General features: G+C 35.0%; 1 protein-coding gene across 27 annotated transcripts in view; it reads right to left on the bottom strand.

The window, feature by feature from the left end:
* PAM (peptidylglycine alpha-amidating monooxygenase) overlaps positions 1-23,653 on the bottom strand; it is a 279,291-nt gene that overhangs the window by 13,294 nt on the left and 242,344 nt on the right. For all 27 annotated transcript variants that reach the window (XM_015140495.3, XM_015140497.3, XM_015140500.3 and 24 more), the window contains 6 exons: positions 13,757-13,873; positions 11,674-11,746; positions 9,914-10,124; positions 9,290-9,490; positions 7,059-7,174; positions 143-242 (listed from right to left, as the gene is read on the bottom strand). In XM_015140495.3, the coding sequence (XP_014995981.2) occupies positions 143-242; positions 7,059-7,174; positions 9,290-9,490; positions 9,914-10,124; positions 11,674-11,746; positions 13,757-13,873 (818 nt within the window). The remainder of the gene's footprint in view (positions 1-142; positions 243-7,058; positions 7,175-9,289; positions 9,491-9,913; positions 10,125-11,673; positions 11,747-13,756; positions 13,874-23,653) is intronic.

The following is a 23,653-nucleotide window of genomic DNA, read 5'->3' as shown; positions in this document are numbered from 1 at the left end:
CCAAATAGGTCTTTTAAGAACTGCTTTATACCTTGATTCCTACTCTCATCAGTAAAAAGGAAATGCAAATGTTTTTGTTTCATATGCTTTTAAGCAATCAAACTGAGGGAAAATGTGAACAATAATACTATGAAAACCATACTCTCAGTCAAAGTGAACTTCCACACAGTGTTGGTATGAGCATCTCCAATGTACACGGTCCCATCTTCAGATGCAACAATATCATGAGGCATATCAAAGTGCTGCCAAAAGAAGAAGCCACACATTAAAGTGGTGAGCCTTTACTTGAATCCTTCATGAAAAGGCAGAAAAACAAAGCAAAGTCAACAACAAAACATACTGCTCAAACCAAAGCAAAATATTTCCTATTGAAGCAACTCAAGGCTGAAGGGAGTCATTCATTCATTCATGCCTTGGGTACTGACTCTTCCAGACATAATTCTAAACATTGAGAAATGCTAAGGAACCCCCACCACTGACTTTCAAGTCTTTTAAGTGTTAAAATTTATAGGTAGATTATTTTTTACAATACTGTTTACTTGGTGTTACATTATGTCTAGTTACTTATATTGATTTTTGCCTTCAAGTTCCTTCTACCTTTTAATAACTATCAAATTTACTTTTTTAAATTTGTACAAGTAAAGTCTAGGTATTAATTTTTATTATTCCCATCAAGCTATCATGTGCTACCTTAAAAACTATTTGTGTATTATCGATAAGAAAAATCATTTCAGAGATTTGGGACATTTAATTTTTTGAAATATATACTAAGAGATATGTAGCAATGTAGGGTTTTATACTCTTGAAGTCTTATGTTTGTGATGTTTTCAGTCAGCAAAGGAAACAAATTGAGTGTTACCTCCAAGTATTTCCTGGGCTTTTGTCCCTACTTCAGATGTTCTGCATTTTAATATATCTTTCTCTATTTCAAATCACTGTCATCTCCATTATGAAGACACAAGAGACAGGGGAGATCCTTTTGTGACTTTCTTTTAGGGGTCACCAAACTAGTTCTTGGAAGAGAAGGCTTAAAATGTTGTGCTGCTAATTTCCATCTGTCTCTGGAAGCCTCCAAAGGTGCCCTGGATCTGGCAGTTGGCAGGATATAGATAACATCTGTCACCTTTGAGGCCAGAAGTCCTGCCTGGATACACAGTTATCAAAAATATAACTACTGAGTATCCAGACTGTGGGCTTATCAGCCAACATCTGCCTACCTGATGTACTGAGTTCAAAGGGAACTAATGAGACAAACTACTGTTCCTAGCTCAGTTTAGGTGGAGCAGAAGAATACATGCTCTGGAGATACTATTGTACTTTAGAAATCATCAAGTTTATCACACTGAAAAGAAAAATGAGATAGCTGTGCCAAGGAGTCGCATTTTTTTCATACTTTCAAATAAGCTGTGACAAATGTGTAGAGAAAAACAGAGTCAGAAATCAAAATGCTGCCTTGCTGAAATCCTGCAGGCTTGTCATTAAATGTTCATCTTTTTTGGGAGGTTCAGTTAATGGATGGCAAAAGACTACCAAATGATAGGCCACTCCTGTTCTATACTGTAATATATTCTTAGAAGTTTCTTTGTAAAACATATGGTTGTAGGATACTTCATATTTTCTGATAGGAAAAATATAATGATGGGGAAATAAAGGTGAGGAAGGAATGTGTAAACTATTCGCTGGCTAAGAACTTTGCTTTACATAAATCACAATATGTCATAAATTCAAGGCAACAACAATAATAAACCTTTATTAGTGGCTCTCAAATGAGAGAGCCACTAATCTGTATTTCTAGCAGAACCTTGGTCCCACTGATCCACGGAGCCAAAGGTTCTGCTAGAAATACAGTACTTTGGGGCCACTATAGGAACTCAGGGAGGGGCTTAGTAGATGCAATCAGAAGAACTCAGTTGTAATCTTTTCAATGAACTGTTCTACTGCTTTGTGTCATTTGAAACAAAATTATGTTGTTAAATTTTAAGACCAAGCTTTAGTATTTTTAGAGCTACACAGATTTAAAGATCTTCTAATCTAGCCTTTGCAGACTCTTCTTTTAAAGTACCCCCAGCAAAATAAAATTGACATGAGAAAAGCATGATAGTATCTTCACCAGGCATCTGGTGACAAAGCCTGGAGCAAACTGCCTTCAAAATCTTGTATTTTATTTTAAAAACTCCTAAGGAAAGTTGTGTTCTATTCCATAGCATAACAATGTTTACTTTAACATAGTAAGTTTAAATCTACTTAATATTAAGTAAAACAGTTCTTCTAAGTTGCACAATGTTCATGTTGTGGCTTAATATAGCCCTTGGCATACCAATGTGTACTTCAGGAACGAAAAAGTTAAGCACATTTCAAAGTCAGAAAGACCTAGGTTTGAGATCCACGTATGCTACTCCATGTAATCTGAACAAGTAATTTAACTTAGGTGAACTTTTCAGCTCAAGTACTGTCATTTTAATCATCACTGTGAAGGTTGGAAAAACAACATAAATCTGGGCTCGCTTTATTTTTCTTTTGATATGGAAGGCTGGGGATCATTCTCTTCCTTTTCCATATGAGCTGCTACACAGAAGATGACAAAAAATGCCTGTCTGAACAGTGTGTATAAAAGCAGATATTGAGGGACCACAAGCCTTTCCTTTGATTACAGGGGGAATGACTTGGGGATTGACAATGTGTATTTTTCTCTCACAGCTTTTTGATAACATCTGATAGACCCATTTTCTCTATTGTCTTACTGTCTAAGCTTCCCTGCACAGACATAAAAACAGAGTCCCTACATTCAGATGGAAACATCTCTAAAGAATGTAATAAACATCTCTAAAGAATGTAATAGAGAACTGAAACGTAAGAGGAGATAAGGAGTGGATATGCACAAACAGAAGCACACCTCCTTATGTAAAACTTGACCTTTGACATGAAGAGGGATCTCTTTTTACACAGGAGTCAATAGACCATATTATTTCCTTCACCCAAAATTAATCTTTGTGATAATAATCTAATTAAATGAAAATTCTGAGAGATTTATAAACTGATTTCAGTTTACTGTGTCAACACAGAATATATTTCTATGTTTTGGTGCAATATCAAGTCTTATTTACTGAAAGGAAAAGCAAACTTCATCTTGGAGTGAGACTGTCTTTTCAAGTTTGCTGAATTGACCCACATATTGTGACTCATTCTTTGCCTAACATCTGATGAAGGCACAATGCTTTGGAAATTTTAATTGAGAACTCCTCAGATTTTTATGAGGTTAAGTCTCATTTAGCCTCTTGCTTAGCACTTAGTTTTGATTTCTAGATGCATATTTAAATTAAAAGTTAATATCCTGGTTGACACAGTACATTATCATTAAAAGAACGAGCAAGGCAAACACTCCACTAATACAAAGCAAAGAACTGAGAGAAAGTTAAGCATCTCACTTCCTTTATCAACAGACAGGAGGAAGTTAGCTCAAAGGGGCACAGTAATGAAGACTGGATAATCAATAAGGATCTGAAAAACTGGAAATAAAATATTATCAGTGTAATGAATTTCTTTCTGCAGGGCTGCTATGCTTTGAGATTTCATTGCCTGTTGCTTTTCTGGTGAAATATTTCTAGAAAAATTTTATTTGTTTATATAAATAGAAACCTAAAGAAAGGAATTTATACTGGAATCTTTAGTTTAGATTCCTTTTGGTTATATTCAGATCCTGTTACTATGGCTAAAAGCTCCAGTGAAGAAAAGGCTGTGTCTCTTTCACCCTTATACCCTTATTCACCTTTGTACCCTTAGTACCTAGCATAATGCCTGACACAGAGTAAGTATTTAATGCATATCTCTGAAATAAAATTTGATAAACACCAGACTAGCTGTCAGTATTCTAACAGACAAATTTCTATGAATAAAACATTGAAGCATTTTACTTTCACCACTGTTACTCATCATAGTACTGGAAGTCTTAGCTAGAGCAATCAGACAAGAAAAAGAAATAAAGGACATCAAATTGGAAAGGAAGGAGTCAAATTATCCTTGTTTGCAGATGATATATGATATTTGGAAAACCCTAAAGACTCCACCAAAAAAACTATTAGAAGTGATAAATTCAGTAAAGGTGCAGGATACAAAATTAACATAAAAAATCAGCAGCATTTTTATATGCCAATGTGAACAATCTGAAAAAGAAATAGAAAATGTAATCCTATTTACAATGGCCAAAAATAAAATTAAATACCTAGGAACTAACCAAATAAGTGAAAGATCTCTACAATGAAAACCATAAAATGCTGATGAAAAATACTGAAGAGGACACACACAAGAAGGGAAGATATTCCATGTTCATGGATTGGAAGAATCAATATTGTTAAAATGTCCATATACCCAAAGCAATCTGCAGATTCAATGCACTCACTATCCAAATATCAATATTCTTCACAGTAATGAAAAAAATTCTAAAATTTATATGAAATCACAAAAGACCCAGAATAGCCAAAGCTAACCTGAGCAAAAAGAACAAAACTGGAGGAGTCATATTACCTGACTTCAAATTATACTACAGAGCTATGTAACCAAAGCAGCATGGTACTGCCACAAAAACAGACACATAGACCAATGGAATCACATAGAGAACCCAGAAAAAAAATCCACCCACCTACAGTGAACTCATTTTTGACAAAGTTTCCAAGAACATACATTGGGGAAAGAACAGTCTCTTCAATAAATGGTGCTGAGAAAACTGGATATCCACATGCAGAAGAATGATACTTGATCCCTGTCTCTCACTTTATACAAAAATCAAGTCAAAATGGATTAAAGAGTTAAATCTAAGACCTCAAACTGTGTGTAATTACCACAAGAAAACATTGGGGAAACACTCCAGGACATTTGTCTGGGCAAATTTTTTTTTGAGTAATACCCTACAAGCACAGGCAACCAACGCAAAAATAGACAAATGAGATCACATCAAGTTAAAAAGTGTCTGCACAGCAAAGGAAACAATCAACCATGTGAAGAGACAACCCACAGAATGAGAAAAACAAATTGCAAACTACCCATCTAACAAGGGATTAATAACCACAATATATAAGGAGCTCAAACAACTCTATAGTAAAAAAATCTAATAATCCAATTTAAAAAATGGGCAAAATATTTGAATAGACATTTTTCAAAAGAAGACATACAAATGGCAAACAGACATATGGAAAAGCGCTCAACATCACTGATCATCAGAGAAATGCAAATCGAAACTATAATGAGATATCATCTAACTCCAGTTAAAATGACTTTCATCTAAAAGTCAGGCAATAACAAATGCTGATGAGGATGTGGAGAAAAGGGAACCATTGTATACTGTTGGTGGGAATGTAAATTAGTAAAACTCTATCGAACAGTTTGGAGGTTCCTCAAAAAACTAAAAGTAGAGCTATCATATAAGCCAGCAATCCCATTGCTGGTTATATGCCCAAAGAAAGCAAATCAGTATATCAAAGAGCTATCTGCATTCCCACATTTGTTGCAGCGCTGTTCACAATAGCCAAGATTTGGAAGCAACCTAAGTGTCTGTCAACAGGTAAATGGACAAAGAAAATGTGGTACATATACACAATGGAGTATTATTCAGCCACAAAAAGAATAAGACTCTGTCATTTGCAATAACATGGATGGAACTGGAGATCATTATAAATGAAATAAGCCAGGCACAGAAAGACAAACATCACATGTTCTCAATTATTTGTGGGATCTAAAAAAACAATCGAACTCATAGATATATAGAACAGAAGGATGGTTACCAGAGCCCGGAAGGGTGCTGGGCAGTGTGTGAGTGTGTGAGAGAGAGTGTGTGTGTGTGTGTGTGTGTGTGTGGCGGGGGGTTAGGTGGGGATGGTTAATCAGAATGATTTTTTAAAATCAGAATGAATAAGACCTAGTATTTGATAGCACAACAGTAGGACTATATTCAATAATAATTTAATTGTACCTTTTAAAATAACTGAAAGAGTATAATTGGATTGTTGTAACACAAAGGATAAATGCTTGAGGGGATGGATACCCAATTTTCTATGATGTGATTATTACACATTGCATACCTGTGCTAAAATATCTCATGTACCCCATAAATATAAACATGTACTGTGTAACCACAAAAATTAAACATTAAAATTTAATTAAAAATAAAATATAATATTGAAGCATTTTAAAGTTTTTTAAATTAGCAAATCTCGTATCTTAGAAATAATATAACATTATAAGTGTCAGGATATAAACTTGGTTCAGTAGCTGATGATAGTTGCATTTTGATCCAATTAAAACCAATGAATCTTTACATGTTTTGAAGAATAACACTTATTTGCAGCATTTTAGCAGATTGAATTTTCTAAATTTGATATACTCCAAGCACATTCATACAGTGTAGAGAACATTCTGATCACTCTGGCAATCATACCGCAGAGAAAGTACACTGAGAAGACAGAAGGGCCATGGGCACACTGAACACAGTTGCTGTGTTTATAAAAAGCATGTTAGAATAAACAGTGGGAAAACACTTTTGAAGCCAAAAGTAGCTTTTAGTTTCTTAACTAAACCAAATCTTTAGAACTTGAATAAATTCCAGGAAGTGCTATTTTCAAGTCTTGTTGCTTAGTACCGTCATAGCAATAAAGAAAGCAAACAAGATTTCTGTTGGGTCTAAGAGAACTATAAGAGTACACTTAACATGTGATGTTTTCTCTACTTGGATGAAACCAGAAAGAGACTGATTTATTTTTTGTATTCTACTATAGTGAATTTAAAAACCTGCCATCATATGCAGGTGCAGTTTCTACTAAGAACCTTAGAACTGCACACAGGCTAATTTGCATCTGAAGAAACTGATCTAGGAATAGACAAGGACATTTATTCTAAATAAAATATAAAATAAAAAAATAAAATAGAACACTCCCATCAACTTTGCTAGGAAAGTTACCACATCTTCTCAAAAGTTTTTCTAAAACTATTCAAGTGCAGATTGAATGCCAAGATTTATATTTTAGTTTTCTTCTCAAGAAAATTGAAACCTAGACAATATATGTAAATACCTTGCGCACTGGCTTGAAGATGTCTATAATTTCCCCACTGGAAAAGTTCATCACAAATCCTTGTACAGGTTCTTGGTCCCCAAAATGAGGCTTCCCATTCACTGCGAAGAGCAAGCCTGCAACAGCAAATCCAGTTAACCTTTCTTTAAAATATGGGCAAGAATGGACTTCTAATATATCCACATGTAGTAGGCAAACAATAAATTTAGGGTCAAGCTGGTCCCTACAATTGGCAACAAAAGTAGAATATAAAATAGTGTCTCCTCCTGAGTAACCAGATCAGTGGTAAACAGGTCAGTGGACTAACCTCCTTGTAATAGGAAAATCAGGAACTGAAATGTGTGTTCCACTTGGAAAGTCAGTAGAAATCAGGAATACATAGATATTGATATATAGATATAATATGCATATATAGCTATTACAGGCATCCTAAATAGGAATTGGGGAAAGTCAGGTTATTTAGGCCAATAATTTTGGAGTCTCAGATCTTTTAAAAAATAAGTAATATTTGCCATAGCTACATGGAAAATCCAAGAGAAAATCAAAGAAAATAACTGAAGTTATAGTCTATATAGAACAATCTGATTTTAAACAACTGGAATTTGAAAACATGAGATGTATATTTCAGATTATCAAATACATATTTTTCCTTAATTAAAAAGGCCATATTTTTAATTTTCACACCATGAATATACTTTGTAGTAAAATTATATTTCCTAACACAATACTATTTATTCAGAACAATGAAAATGGTGATGTTTACATTAATAAATAATTCAGATGATTGAACCACTACATTTTCAAAGAATTAAAACGTAATAAAGTATACACAATGCTAAGCCACCATTTAAGATACTTTCATTATTCTTGAAGGGTTATAGTTTTTTCTAGGATGTACTATAAAAAAACTATAAACATCAATTACTATTGTGCAAAATTATAGAGAAAATTATCTTTTGCTTAGATTCTGTTCTTAACCAGATTCCTTCTCAACTGATAATTTTCTTCTTATGTTTAATTTATTTTTGTTTATTATGAACATGATCACCCTCTTTATTAAGAAAATGGTCCTGACAAATTTTTCTTTAAATGTGCGGTAAACCAACCTAAGGAATCATAGTTGTGAGAACCTCTTATTAGTTTTTCTTTATTCCTTGAGGAAGCCAAATTTGCTCTCTATCCAATAACCTGAGTCCCTTGATTTTATGTCCTAAATAAGTTGGGGGGCTGCTTGGTCCAGACAGTAGCCATATGTAACTTAAAAGAAACATAAATATTGCAGTAATACCTATAAATAGTCAATGCGACTTTGATACAGGTATAAATATTTTTATTAAAATATATTGTGCCCTTTAATTGTGAATTTTTCAAAAATTCCTCCTGTTATTGATCTCATTTCACTCCATTGTGAAAAGAGTATATTTTCAATGTTTTCACCTTAAAAAAAGGTTGAGTATGTGAGGTGATGGGTTTGCTAATTAGCCTTAGTCATTCCACATTGTAAACATACATCAAAATATCACATTGTACTCTACAAATATATACAATTATGTCAATTACAATTTTAAAAATATTGTAATAATTGTATGTACATTTCAGAAATTAAATATATTTTCAGTAGTTCATTATTTAAAGAAAATATGGTAAGTTGTTTTGTAATATGTTATATGTATTTTATTAGTCTGACTTATTTTTCAGATTTTCTTAAAGTCAAGAAAATCTGTTATGAAAATGAGAAAAAAGTTCAAGATTTTGATTATTTATCGTCGTGTTTAGGCATAAGCCACACTTATTTTTACATATTTTATCTTTTAAAAAAATTGGTCACTACTGTTTTTAAAAATGTGAAACGAGTATTTTGAATACTGATTTTATCACATATATGCCATCTGTTGATGTGTGAAGACAAATGTTAATTATTTAGTACTGGAGCAGATGATCATAATTAAGAGAAAATGAAAATCAATGTTTGGGAACATTTTTAACCCCTTACAAACGGTGTTAAATCCTTTGAGTTCTTCATTGTTTCTGTACAATGAATAGTGGTACTTTAATCAAAACTGAGTTAGAACACACTAACAGTTTTAAGATACTTTTAAGATGTGAAATATAATGTATCTTCAACCTCCAACAAGAAAGGAAATTTATAAAAAGAGCACATTAAGATAAAACAATTTTTAAGGATAGAGTACAGTAGGACAGAAGACAACAAACATATTAAGATGAAATACCTGGTATATATGAAATTGCAAATACATTTCTTCCAAATGATGAATGCTTAATCTCTCTCACAAATTCTTTGGTGTCAGTTTTAAAACACTGGATCCGAGCATTTTCCCGGTCTGCCACACATAATTGGCCCAAATGAGGCACAAGGGCCAAGCTGTGAGGAACGGTGAACTGGCCTGGCAGAGGACTGCTCCCTGAAGACTCTGCAGAACAAAGAAAAGCCTTAGATACACAACTTAAAAAATCACCCAAAGTTTGACTCTCTAGTATGTTTCTAAATTCATGATAGTAAACCATTAAATGCCTGGAGCCAGGGGAAAGATAAGGTAAAGCAGTTTATAAGTTTATTTTATAATGTCTTTTACCCACAAATGCATTACAGATTTTCTCCCTATTTGGACAGTTTTTTGGTGCATGCATTATTTTCCTTGTAAGACGTGTGTGTGTGTGTGTGTGTGTGTGTGTGTGTGTGTGTGTCAAGCTAACTGGATGCACACAATGACCCAGGTTACAATGACCCTGTAGGGGACAATTACAGCTTAAAGAATGTGAGTGGTGGCCAGTATTGAGTTCCCAGTGATGCTGGCTAAGAATTACAATTAGAGATTAAGAGTCTTATTGGGTACCTTCTCCCCACTGTGTGATGAACTCTCCACTTGGTGAAAACTGCACAATCCTGCTGTTGCAGTAACCATCTGATACATAAATGGCTCCAGTGCCTGGATCCACAGCCACATCAGTGGGTTGACAGAAGTGATTCTGGTCACTGCCTGGTTGCATGCTCCTTCCCAAGATTAATATAGGGCCTTCTTTATTGTTTGGATCCAGTTTGAACACCTTTTTAAAAAGGAACAAAAGCCTTACCTACTTTTCATGGTTATTAGTGATTTATGCCCACATGACTAAGACCACTTTCACAAGCAATTGGAGTAGAAGCTCCCAGAGACTTATTTAAAAGAAGATATTAATACATTTTACAACTGAATGGGATCCTAGAAATCATCTGGTCTGGTTCCTTCATTTGATAATAAAGCCTATGAAGATTAAGTGATTTGCTCAAGATCACCCGGTTAATTAGTGGTGAATGGAGACCAGTACATGGATACCCAGTTCCGTCCACCCTGATGTTTCCTTTTTGTCTTTCCTTAGCTAATACTACAATGCATTCCAGGTAATACATGAGCAATAAATGTTTACTGAGATGATGTTTTCCAAGTTATTTGCCACCTATTCATAAAAAGCGTATTACACTTGATATAACTTCTTTTAAAAATAACACAAATTTGACTTTTTATATATAAATATACATTTACTAGAGGCCTAGCCTCAATTTATAGAAGATTAAGGCAGTTTAAGAAAAAACCAAAAACATAAGTGAAAAAATAGAAATAAGACTTAGGGCCAGGCACGATGGCCACATCTGTAATTACAGCAGTTTGCAAGGCTGAGGTGGGTGGATTGCATGAGTCCAGGAATTCAAGACCAGCCTGGGCAACATGGCAAAATCCCATCTCTACAAAAAATTTTAAAAAATTAGCCGAGTATGCTGGTGTGTGACTGTGGTCCCAGCTACTTGGGAGGCTAAGGTGGGAGGATCACCTCAGCCTGGGAGGTGGAGGCTGTAGTGAGCTGAAATCGTGCTACTGCACTCCAGCCTAAGGGACAGAGTGAGACCCTGTCTCAAACAACAACAACAACAGTTAGGAACAGAGGGAATAAAGACAAATACAGACACTTAAGAAAATGGTTGGGAGGGCCCATGTAGTTATTTGAGTGAAGCTTCACATCTGGCCCAAGGGACAAGTGTGACTTCATCATTTACATACTAGCTTTTCCTAGCATTGAGTTCTAAAAGAAATATTTCAGATGTGGATTGTTATGGACTGAATGCTTGTGTCTCAAATCCAAATTCACATGTTGAAATCCTAACCCCCAATATGATGGTAATACAAAGTGGGACCTTTGGGAGGTAATCAGGACAAAAATGTAGAGTTCTCATGAATGGGATTAGTGCCATAAGAAGAGATAACAGAGATTACTGTCACTCTCTCTCTCTGACCATGCAAGGATACTATGAGAAATTAGCAACCTATAATCCAGAAGAGGGCCCTCGCTAGAACTCAACCGTGCTGGCACCCTGTTCTTGGGACTTCCAGACTCTAGACCTGTGAGAAACAAAGTTCTGTTGTTTATAAGCCACCCAGTCTATAGTACTTTGTTATAACATGCTGAACTAAGACATGGCTGCTCTATTTTCTTGCTATAACTTACTGGGTCACAGAAGAAAAAACAAACATACAAACAAAAAAACCCATAGAACTCCAGAGCATTTCAAAAGCATAATTCTGTTAGCTTCTAATTTGAATATTACCAAAAGGACGACTACCTGATGGAGAGCCACGTCTGTGACCCAATAATTCCCATCTTTATCTATACTCAAGCCATGTGGCAAGTAAAACCTGCAAAATAAAAATATTTGTGTTAATTACAAAAATATTTGTGTTAATTTACTCTCAAGGCATATGTGACAGAAATTTTTCTAATTTCTCTGTAAAGACAATACAAAGTTATAAATTGATAAATGTATACTTGCATTAGTATAGAAAAGACCAAAATGAATTGTTAAAAAAACTGTTATAATAAGATTTCCTTGTCACAAACCTTAAGTAGTATTTAATAGTATTAAAATTTATAAATTAAGCCTGCATATAAATTACAAATGTTTATGAAAAAGTATGGTATATTAGAGAAAACAATATCAGTTTAAAAACAGGTTCTAAGGTCATAAATATTAACATCTTACAAATATGTATAAAACTGTCTTAAGAAACATAAATGGATTGATATAGTTTGAGGTTAAAAGATGTTGCAAGGAAATGTAATGTGTTAATATAAACTATTAGATAATATAACTCAAAGGCTTTAAAGAGTGCCTATTAAAGACAGTAAAACCCACAGCACATAACTTTCAGCCAACATGGGCTGTGAATATCTAAGCAAAGTGAAATAGTGAGCCAGACAAACATTAGAGAAGGTTAATCTGGCAAATCAATCTTAATAATCTGGGTAAGGAACTTGGACTGAGCTAAGAGACACACGGACAATACGTTAAGGTGGTTTGGTCAAGTGATATCTGACAATCCACTAGCTCTGTTAGCTTCTAATCTTAGTGTAGTGTTGACAACACAGATTTTTTTTTTTTCATGAGCCATAACTGTAACACTCTGATTTTGACTAATTAGCTGAACTAGATCCCTGTTTTGACAACTGAATGTGAGGATTATGATTTGCTTTCAAACAGATACTCTACTGATGGCTAAGTTGATTTAGCAGTAGTTGTTCTGCCTTCCCTTTAATTCCTTTCTGGAATGAGGGTGCTTCTGGTTAATGAATAGAGCACCAATGAAATAGGTTCAAACATTTCACCCCTGACACACCATCTTGAGAATGCTATTAAAAAATTCTAAGCAGCATTATTATTATCTCCACAAGCAGTTGCACTCAAAAGGGTGGCTACCCACCTTGCAAAGAAGCTGGCTTTCCCTGTGCTTAAGCAGATGGAGAAGGGTATAGTTACTGAAGCTGTCAGTTTACAATAGTTCAGGAGATCTATAAGCAAGTGTCTCCCTCACTTCTTTCAATAACCATAAATATCAGCCAACTTTTTTTAAGTGCCATCTCAAAATAAGACTAAATAATGAGCAGTTTTCAAATCCAAATTACATATGCATGATAAGGAATGCTAAAAATGACATTTGTTTAGTATTCACTTTGAGATGGAAAAAGAGAAGCTCTTTTTCTTAATGATGATTACTTGATGAGTTTGGTTGTCCTGAAGAATTTTTCTGCTGAAGAATTTTTTTGCATCATTAGATCTGGCTGAGCAGCAACTCACTTAATCAACTATGCAAGATATATATTACATATGTAATATGTAACAAGCTTGACTACGTATTAAAATCACCTGGGAACTTAAAATTATTAGCCCCACTCTATACAAAATCTAAATCTAATTTTTTAAATGAAAAATTGACAAATTTTCATTGTATACATTTATGAGGTACAATGTGATGTTATGACATATGTATACAATGTGCAGTGATTAAATCAAGCTAATGAACGTATCCATCACCTCAAATACTTAACATTTTTTGAGGTGAGAACATTCCAAATATACTCATTTAGCAATTATGAAATAGGCAAGGACCTGAATAGACAGTTCTCAGAAGAAAACATACAAATGGCAAACAGGCAAGTGAATCTAAATTTTTTGGAGCTTCCCAGATGATTCTAATATTCAGTCAAGATTTAGAAACATCTATTTAGAAAATGTACGATGGGATGGCCCAGTTAGTTTTCTGCTTTCTTAAGTGCAACTATACAACACACTCAAATTTCAAGACTCTATGATATATGCTATACTCAATATATGTAGTACAAGTCTTAACAACATAAGTCATTTAACTCACAGATTTTTTCCACTGGACTGGAGTACCGCAGCATTATTTGGATCTATGACAAGAATAGTGTCTTCTTCAATTGGTCCTAGTCCTATTTGCTGGTAAACAAACTTGCTGTCAAACGAGCTAAACAAAATGCAGCAAAAAGGAAATGAAACAATCATAAACTCCTATGAAATTGAGAAATGCAGACCATTCACTTGAGATTCTAAATACAAAATCAAAAGAAGTCAAATGTATTTGACTTCACTCTTTGTCCACCACATTTCAGTCATTTAGATTATAATATACACCATTAACCTGTAGAACCGTGCTACTCAGGGTGGTCAGTGGAACTGAAGCATTGGCATTGCTGGGAAATGCAGTTTCAGAACTACTGGACCTGAATCTGCATTTTCACAAGCCCCCTGGGTGGTTCCTATGCTCACTGGGGTTTGAGAAACATTGATCAAGAACTCTTAATGTACCTGAAAAATTTCAAAAGCTCTTCAAAAGAGTATGTAGTCATTCAATAGACATTTTCTTTCAAATTGCAAAAGAAAATATGACTTATTTTAACTTTGTCATTAATGATAATAGCTGGAAGAGCAGTGATCAAAATGTTTGTTATACTTTAGGTGCAACATGCGAATACATTTTATAGAGATATAAAAGAGAATGTTCGAAGTATTTAAAAGTTATAAAACCAAATCTATCCTCGAGACAAAAATATGCTTAAAGGCATAAAACTTATCAAATAACAGCTATTCTACAACTATAAAAGGAACAACTATGTAATAATTAATTTAAAAACTTAAATATGACAATTTCTGCTTTTAATCTCAGTACCTTTTAGGTTATTATAAAACATTATGGACATATATTCATATATATACTTTCAAAATTATATTTCTATTTAAATTGTTAGAAATATAATTCCTTAAATTCACAATTATCACAGACACGGTACTTATTTCCTTTTCTATTTGGGAAATTATATGTCAACAGGGATGAATGACAAAGATAAGCTCTTCTAATCTAAGCTTCTGTAATAGAAAAGTAAATGCATGACACACCAAAAAACCAAGTTATCTTCTCAAAAAAGGATTGGATCAGTACATAGTTGAGGGATGTGTCTGTGTGCGTGTGTGTGTGTGTGTGTTTATAAATACACATATCAAGTCAATAAATGACTTATGAATATTATTGTAAAACAGAATTTCCTTTTAGCATCAGGCAAGGTTGTGAAAAAAGTATTAATATTTTGTAGTTCAACTGTTTAAGCAAAAGAATCTGAATAACATTAAATATTTGCTATTATATATTTGCAATTTGGGAAGGTAACAGACCGCTTGGATCTGTCATGAATCCATTGATCAGTCAGCTGCCATTTTTATGGAACTTATGTAGAGTCCCAGTACTCTACATAAATAGGAGAATGAAAAAATTCTTAAATTATATTCTTTGGCCATTAAAAAAAATACATCACACAATTATCTGAGCTACTTGACTGTTACAGTCTTTTGGGTTAGTTTTCCTGTAAGATAACAATAAGTCCCTGAAGTAGTTCTTATTACTGATGCATTCAATTGAACACAAAATATTGATTCAGCTTTGTAAATCTAAAACTTAAGTAATATATGCTATTATATGCAGTTAAGAACCATACAGTGGTATCTAGAAAAAAAAAAACAAATAAATTTATGAAATGGAAGTAGCATCATTAACAAAAAATATTTCATAAGATATTTATGGGGTCATTATCAAACTGAAATGTGAAATTTTATTAGATAGGAACCAATGTAAGAATATTCATAGTATTATTAAATCATGGGAAAATGGTAAAGGGCAAATATGAAGTCACTCTTGCTAGTATGAAACACCAAATAATTTATCCTATATCTGAAACTCTATTTTCAATATGAATTTATTTACTAATAACATCATAACTATTCCTCTGAAAAACATAGGTACTGGATTCAACCATTGATAATCTTTTATTTTTCCAACTTGACTATAATAATGGCTAACAAGTTCAGCACATCTGAGACTCAGTATATTGTAACCTTCACATTAATATGTAATTGGTTAAAGTTTCTTCATTCATTATCTCTTTCTAAGGTTTGATACGGTTTGGCTGTGTCCCCACCCAAGTCTTATCTTGAATTGTAGTTTCCATAATCCTCACCTGTTGTGGAAGGGACTTGGTGGAAAGTAATTGAATCATGGGGCGGTTACCCCCTTTCTGCCGTTCTCGTAATAGTCAGTGAGTTCTCATGAGATCTGATAGTTTTATAAGGAGCTTTCCCCCCTTTTGCTTGGGACTTCTCTTTCTTGCCATCATGTGAAGGACATGTTTGCTTCCCCTTCTGAAGCAATCTGCCTGATTGTAAGTTTCCTGAGGTTTCTCCAGCCATGCTTAACTGTAAGTCAATTAAACTTCTCTCTTTTATAAATTACCCAATCTTGGGTATGTCTTTATTAGCAGTGTGAGAAGGAACTAATACAGGAAATTGGTACCAGAAATGGGGTGCTGCCATAAAGATACACAAAAATGTGGAAGCAACTTTGGAACTGGGTAATAAACAGAAGTTAGAACAGTTTGGAGGGCTCAGAAGAGGACAGGAAAGTTTGTAACTTTCTAGAGTCTTGTTGAATGGCTTGACGAAAATGCTGATAGTGATATGAACAATGAAGTCCAGGCTGGGATGGTCTCAGATGGAGATAATAAGCTTGCTGGGAACTGGAATAAATGTCACTCTTGCTATGTTTTAGCAAAGAGACAGTTGGCATTTTGCCTCTGCCCTAGAGATTTGTGGAACTTTGAACTTAAGAGAGATGATTTAGGGTATCTGGTGGAAGAAATGTCTAAGCAGCAAAGCATTCAATGTGTGACCTGAGTGCTTGTAAGAGCATTCAGTTTTATTAATTCACAAAGATATGGTTTGAATTGGAACGTATGTTTAAAAGGGAAGCAGAGCATAAAGGTTTGGAAAATTTGTAGCCTGATGATGTGCTAGAAAAGAAAAACCCATTTTCTGAGGAGAAATTCAAGCCAGCTACAGAAATTTGCAAAAGTAATGAGAAGCCAAAAGTTACTCATCAAAACAACAGGGAAAATGTCTCCAGGGCATGTGAGAGTTCTTCACAGCAGCCCCTTCCATCACAGACCCAGTGGTCCAGAAGGAAAAAATGGTTTGGCTAGGCCTAGGGCCTTGCTGCACTGTGCAGCCTCAGGACTTGGTGCCTTGTGTCCTAGCTGTGGCTAAAATAGGCCAACGTATAGCTTGGGCCTTGGCTTCAGAGGGTGCAAGCCCCAAGCCTTGGCAGTTTCCCTTTGGTGTTGAGCCTGTGGGTGCACAGAAGTCAAGAATTGAGGTTTGGGAACCTCTGCCTAGATTTCACAAGATGTATGGAAATGCCTGGAGGTCCAGGAAGAAGTTTTCTGCAGGGGAGGAATCCTCATTGAGAACCTCTGCTAGGGCAGTGTGAAAGTGAAATGTGGGGTCAGAGCCCCCACACAGAGTGTCCACTGGTGCACTGCCTAGTGGAGCTGTGAGAAGAGGGCCACCACTCTCCAGACCTTGGAATGTTAGATCCATCCACAGCTTGCACCATGTACCTGGAAATGCAACAGACACTCAATGCCAACTGTGAAAGCAGCTGAGAGGGGGGATGTACACCTCTCAGCCACAGGGACGGAGCTACCCAAGGCTGTGGGAGCAACCTCTTGCATCTGTGTGACCTGGATGTGAGACATGGAGTCAAAGGGTATCATTTTGGAGCTCTAAGATTTGACTGCCTTTCTGGATTCTGGATTTGGATGGGGCCTGCAGCCTCTTCATTTTGACTGAATTTTCCCATTTGGGAGGGACCTGGTGGAAAATAATTGAATCATGGGGGTGGTTACCCCATGCTGCCGTTTTCTGGTAGTCAGTGGATTCTCACGAGATTTGGTGGTTTTATAACGGCCTTTTACCACTTCTGCTCAGCACTTCTTGCCGTCATGTGAAGGACGTGTTTGCTTCCCCTTCTGCCTGATTGTAAGTTTCCTGAGGCTTCACCAGTCATGCTGAACTGTGAGTCAGTTAAACCTCTTTCCTTTCTAAATTACCCAGTCTCAAGTATGTCTTTATTAGCAGCATGAGAAGGAACTACTAAAAGATTTAAGTCTCACATTCCTCATTATTCAGAAACATTTCTGTGCTTTGTAAAGGCACAATGGCAATCTAAATAATGTGAAAATTAGGTGTCTGCTATTAGGAGTTAAAACCTTTCCCCCTCTTTTTTTAAATGGAAATTTTGATTGAGATAATTGTAAATGCATATTCAGTTGTAAGAAATAAAAAAGTTCTGTGTGCACTTTACCCAGTTTCTCCATTTTGCAAAACTATATATAACATCACTACATATAATAAAACTATATATAATATTTTCATTTACTCTTAGTTTATTTCCTTGGAATATACTAGTACATTACCTTTCTATGCCGCCCCAATCTATGGAATATGGAAAGTTACCGATTCATAATTCCAATTCATAATTCTTGCCAAGTGCTATCTACTTGATATGTAGATTGTGAGTTCTGACTCACCATCGACAGCTAATAACAGTGGCAGTCCAAGTGCCTATTATATATCGTTGTATTAGACCTCAGCACACATAATTCCACATCTTCCCCTCTCTGCAGAATGACAAACCATTAGGGAAACCTGATATATTTACTTGCCCCCATAGTTTCTCCAAGAATGGGATGCAGTATTTCTGTAAGATAACTGCCCCTTTGATCTGTCTTCTCATTCATTTAAATATTCATCATCATTCCTAAATCTCTGGTCATATTATTTTAGGAAATAGCACTCCTACAATTTATTGATGAGGAGAAAGTAAAAAGGTTTCCCTCCTTCTCCAGGAGCATACACTGAACTTCTGCAACTTAGAGCATTTCTTATAGCTTCTGATTATTCCTCTAGACCACTCAAATATTTCAAAGTGTAAACTATAGGTTAAATTACTCACTGACAGCCATGTAAGATCAGAGTCACAGACCTGAAATGCCGGGCTTGGCTTCCAAGAAAACAAGCTGCGTTAAGGAAGAAATATAAGTAACAGACCCACAGTCCTTGTGCCAGTCAGGTCAAATGAAAATGTTGCAGCTGATGAGTAGGTAAGTGAAAAACATCCTCTATCAATGGCATTGTTCTGCACTGCACACAAATGTAGAAAAAAAGGTATCAAGTAATTGATATCGTGCTGCCACAAACACTGTTTGTGTATGGGCATTTATATTCATCATATAGAAATTTCAAGTTTCCAGTGATGGCAGCAAATAGTAAAATTAACTAATTTGAGGATCATCTAATTTTATTTCATTATCCACTTTTTTGGTGTTGTAATAGAAAATTCTGACATAGCAAATGAAGGAATGGGAAGCAAAATAGCAAATGAAGGAATGGGAAGAAAAATAAGGAACAAAAAAAATAAGAGCAAGTAAATCAGAGTAATTTTTTTTTTTTTTTTTTTTTTTTTTTTTTTTTTTTTTTTTTTTTTTTTTCTGAGACAGGGTCTCACTCTATCACCCACGTTGGAATGCAGTGGCATGGTCATGGCTTATGGGAGCCTCAACCTCCCAGACTCATGTGATTCTCCCATCTCAGCCTCCTGAGTAGCTGGGACCACAGGTGCACACCACCATGCCCAGCTAATTTATTTTTATTTTTTGTAGAGATGGGGGCTCTCCCTATATTGAGCAGGCTGATCTTGAACTTCTGGGCTCAAGCAATTCTCCCAACTTCACCTCCCAAAGTTCAGATATTTATAATTAAAAGCTGGATCCTTAAAAAAAATCGTCTTGCAACATATCAAGATACCTTTCCCAGCATCATATTACAATGTAACAACTAATTATCTGGGTCTTTTTAGGTTTCGTTTGCTATCACAAATTATACTCATGTCATCTATATGTATAAAGGGCATTTTATGTTTGCTTAAGACTAGCTAGTTTTCCATAGCTGTATGATGATTATTCATATTATTACTATACTTCCACTGTTAAGAATATCAGTGATAATGCAAATTCTAGAATTTACTGATTAGAGAATCTGTTCATTTAACTACTACCCCTCAAAAACAAAGTAAAAAAAAACACAAAGCAAACAAAACATAACAAAACAAAATCCAAAGATAAAACACTCTGCTTATATATAGCTCATTTAAATGCAGTAATTTACTTCTGTAATGTAAATAACAAATAAGAAAAACCCAGAATTCTTAGGTAGAATGTAGCTTTAAAGGAATTAATCACTACATAATAGGCCTGATCACTTCATTTAAAATCACTGTGATGTCTTTTAACAGACGTCTATATGTTTAAACTGGCAGCATCAAGGGACATTCATTTACTCAGATGATTGGTTGACCAGTCCTAATCCTTTCACTTGGGATGGCTGGAGCTTCACAGAACTAACAGCTGGTCCCTGATGGTTACACAGGGCAAATAATAAAATAAATTGACATCTTTTCTCAAATGAGAAAATCACAGTCCCCCTCCAAACACGTATGTTAAATTTGCTAAGTAAGTAGTTTATAAACTCTTGTAATTCAAAGAAAGGTAACCCTTGAACAGTTCACAAATGGCTGTCAGATTATAGAGCTGGATACACCGTTGCTATAGCAAACTGCTTATTTAGTGTTCTAAAGCAGCTACTCCACATTATTTGCTGCAGAGGTCTTTATTTCAAGCACATTTAACTTTTTACAGTATATAATAATACCCTGAACATTTCACACAGTGCCTGGAGCACTTTTGATTTTTCTTTGCTTCTCTGGAAAAGCACTCAGTTGAAAAGACTGAACTGTGACCTATGGGCTGGAATTCATCAGTTCTTTATTTTAGCAGTTTGAATTCTCCATTAATGATTTTTCACATTAGCAGCTAATCAAACAATTTAGATAAGGCTGGAAAGAAATGCTTTGCTATATTCACACACATAAAAGAGCTAGAGTAAGGAGAAAATAAACTTCTATGCCATCAATAAAAATTAAGGGAATTCAAAATAAATAATAGCAACTGAAGGAAGATATGAAATATAATGTAATTATCTAAATTAAGAAGCTAGAGAAATAACTGTAGGTTTTCACGCAAGAATATAAGTGAAAATGTAACCTCAGTGTTTGAAAAGCAAAGATATACAAAGGCCAGAGACTCTCTATGGAATATAACTTAATATTATATTAAAAACACTTACTTCTGAAAATAGACACATTGTAAAAAGTCCCTGTGAGGCAGGAAAAGAGATGGGCAGACAAAAAAAAAATCAGTATGACTATTTAGTGCCATTTGGGGCCTAGAACTATAGATACCATGAATAGATATGAAAAGAAAAAAGAACTCGGTATCATACATCCAGACTCTGGATTCTATTCAGTCAATAAGGTCACTGGGGACAAGTGACTTAACAAGGTGCATTTTGTTACTTAACACTATGAGGTAGTTATTAAAGCCCTCACTTTTTAGGCAAGCAACTGAGAATCAAGGAGTTCAAACGTCTTGATGCAAGTCTCAAACACAGAAAATGGTAACCAAGACTCAAATCCACGTCTCCTATCTTCAAAAAAATGTGATTTTCTCTTACTAGGATTGACTTGACTGAATTGGTAAATCTCCCACCAGTTATAAAATTCAATGTGTATTGTACAAGAGATGGAAGAATAGTCACATAACCAAGAAGAACTAGAGAAAATAGCATAAAACTGGAAGAAAAAGGCTCCAGTAAAGTGAAATGGCGATATGAGAACGATAGAACACGGAAACATTCTTTTTTGTAGAACTCCTTACAGTTTTCCCTCAGACATGAAGGTACTAAGGTAACAGACAGTTTTGAGTTCTGTTCTCCAGGGCCAGTTAAACCCTAAGTTAGGAAAGAAATTGCAGATGTTGAAGCATAACCCAGGCAGATATGTTAACTGAGGCTCCAGAAAACTAGCGAAGCAAATCTTGAACTGATTTTTCTACAAGTTAGGAAGCAGACAGATTTCTAAAACAATATATCTTGGCAAAATCACATAAAGTATTGATAAAGAGATGGTTTGTGAGCTATCTGGGGGGAGGAGGGAAGAAGATTCCTAGAAGACTATGAGTTCTCTACAAACAAAACTTGCAAAACCAATCATTCAGCTATTCAAATTTTACAAACAGCATCTATGAAGATATAAAAGGCATGCTTATCAATGAGACCTAATACAAAGCTGGGAGACCTAACACAAATCCTCTGGCTAATTAAGATTAAAATAATATCTGTAAATTGAAACAATGCTAAATGTAATAAAGTAGAACATAATTGGGATAAAGCCCTGAATTCAATATTTTTAAAACACTGCATAAGCATAAACTTCCAGTAAAAATATCAGCACAATTTTTGACATATATTTGGAGATCTCTGAGATTACAAATTCTACATAAGGCGACACAGTGATATAACTGCTAAAAAAAAGTGAATATAATTCTCTTCTACTAACAGACATGTAAAATACACATCAAGGGAACTAATTGTAACACTGATCAAATAATACATGAGGTATTGTGACCACTTCTAGGTAAAACACTTTAAAGGGGAGAGAAACCAAAATTCCTTCAGATGAAATAAATCATGTCAGCATGAATATTAGTTGAGAGCTTGGAGAATATTCAGTTTGCAAAAGATAAGGCTTTCTTCAAATATGCAAATAATTGACATGGATTATTAATTGACATGGATTATTAATGGATTATTAATAATTGACATGGTAATAAATTGATCCTGCATTACTATAAGGTGAAGTTATGGGACTCAGATTTAGGTAAAATAATGAAGAACTTTATAACATCTAGATGGGTCCCATAATTGGAAAGCCTGTCTCATATCTAGGGAATTTCTTGGCACTGAAAAAACTCAAGCACTGGATGATGGTTGAAGTTGCTGTAGAACAGATGTGTACATTAGGTGGGAGGCTGGAGATAAGCTCCCTGATGGACACTTGCTGTTTTGGGTGTACAGCATTTATTGTTCCATTTTGTGATAACGAAACCTCACCTTTTTCACTTGACCCAACATTTTGAGCTCCACTCTCAGCCCACTGCTTCAGATAATGTTGACTCTACTCCCACGTTTCGTGGGTAGAACAAAAGACTCAGGCTAAGCCACAGACTCAATTTTATTCCTGTGCCCAAAATAATTGGTTTAATGTGCAATGAGACACGATCTAGGTCAGACCAAGGAATGCCACAAAGACTAATTTTAGTGAGTTTATGTTGACTTATCAGGCATATAGACTATCTCTTCTGTGACATTAGGATGATAATGTGAATCAAACCTGCAAATGGAAAGGAGCAACAGAATGAATCAGGGACTGGAAATGGAGCCACCCTACAGAAAAAATGAGCTGTAAAATAGATCCTGATGATGTAATTGGGCTACTATATTCCTTGAAGTTTTCACTTATGCGAACTAATTTTCTCTTTTCCTAAGTTAGTTTATATTGAGTTTTCTCTCTTATTTGTAACAGAAAGAATCTGAAGTTATACTACTTCCAAGATCCCTTCCAACTCCATGTGAACAAATGATAAACGAAATAAGAAATACAACTTCTAACATCTATAAGTTAGGGGCAAGATCCATAGTTAAGTTAAGTGGGTATACGATGTGAGTTCTGCATAGTACACCCCAACCATAGCTCAGATACATGAAAGAAAGGCCAAGAAGCACTTTGAGTGCGGTAGTGATTTTAAGACAGAAACTCAGGAACAGCTATTACTGAGGCAAAAGCTACCCAGCTCCTGCTGGGAAGCATTTAAACTTTAAAGAGCTCTAGCTGCCATGCTGCCCTAACACCAGGGCAGACAAGAGACTCTTTAAAGTTTCATTATACCCTGCTGGCAATAGGCATTTC

This window comes from Macaca mulatta, chromosome 6 (genome assembly GCF_049350105.2).
Source record: "Macaca mulatta isolate MMU2019108-1 chromosome 6, T2T-MMU8v2.0, whole genome shotgun sequence".
NCBI lineage: Eukaryota > Metazoa > Chordata > Mammalia > Primates > Cercopithecidae > Macaca > Macaca mulatta.
The sequence above is the reverse complement of the archived record's forward strand: the minus strand, read 5'-3'. Positions and strand labels throughout refer to the sequence as shown.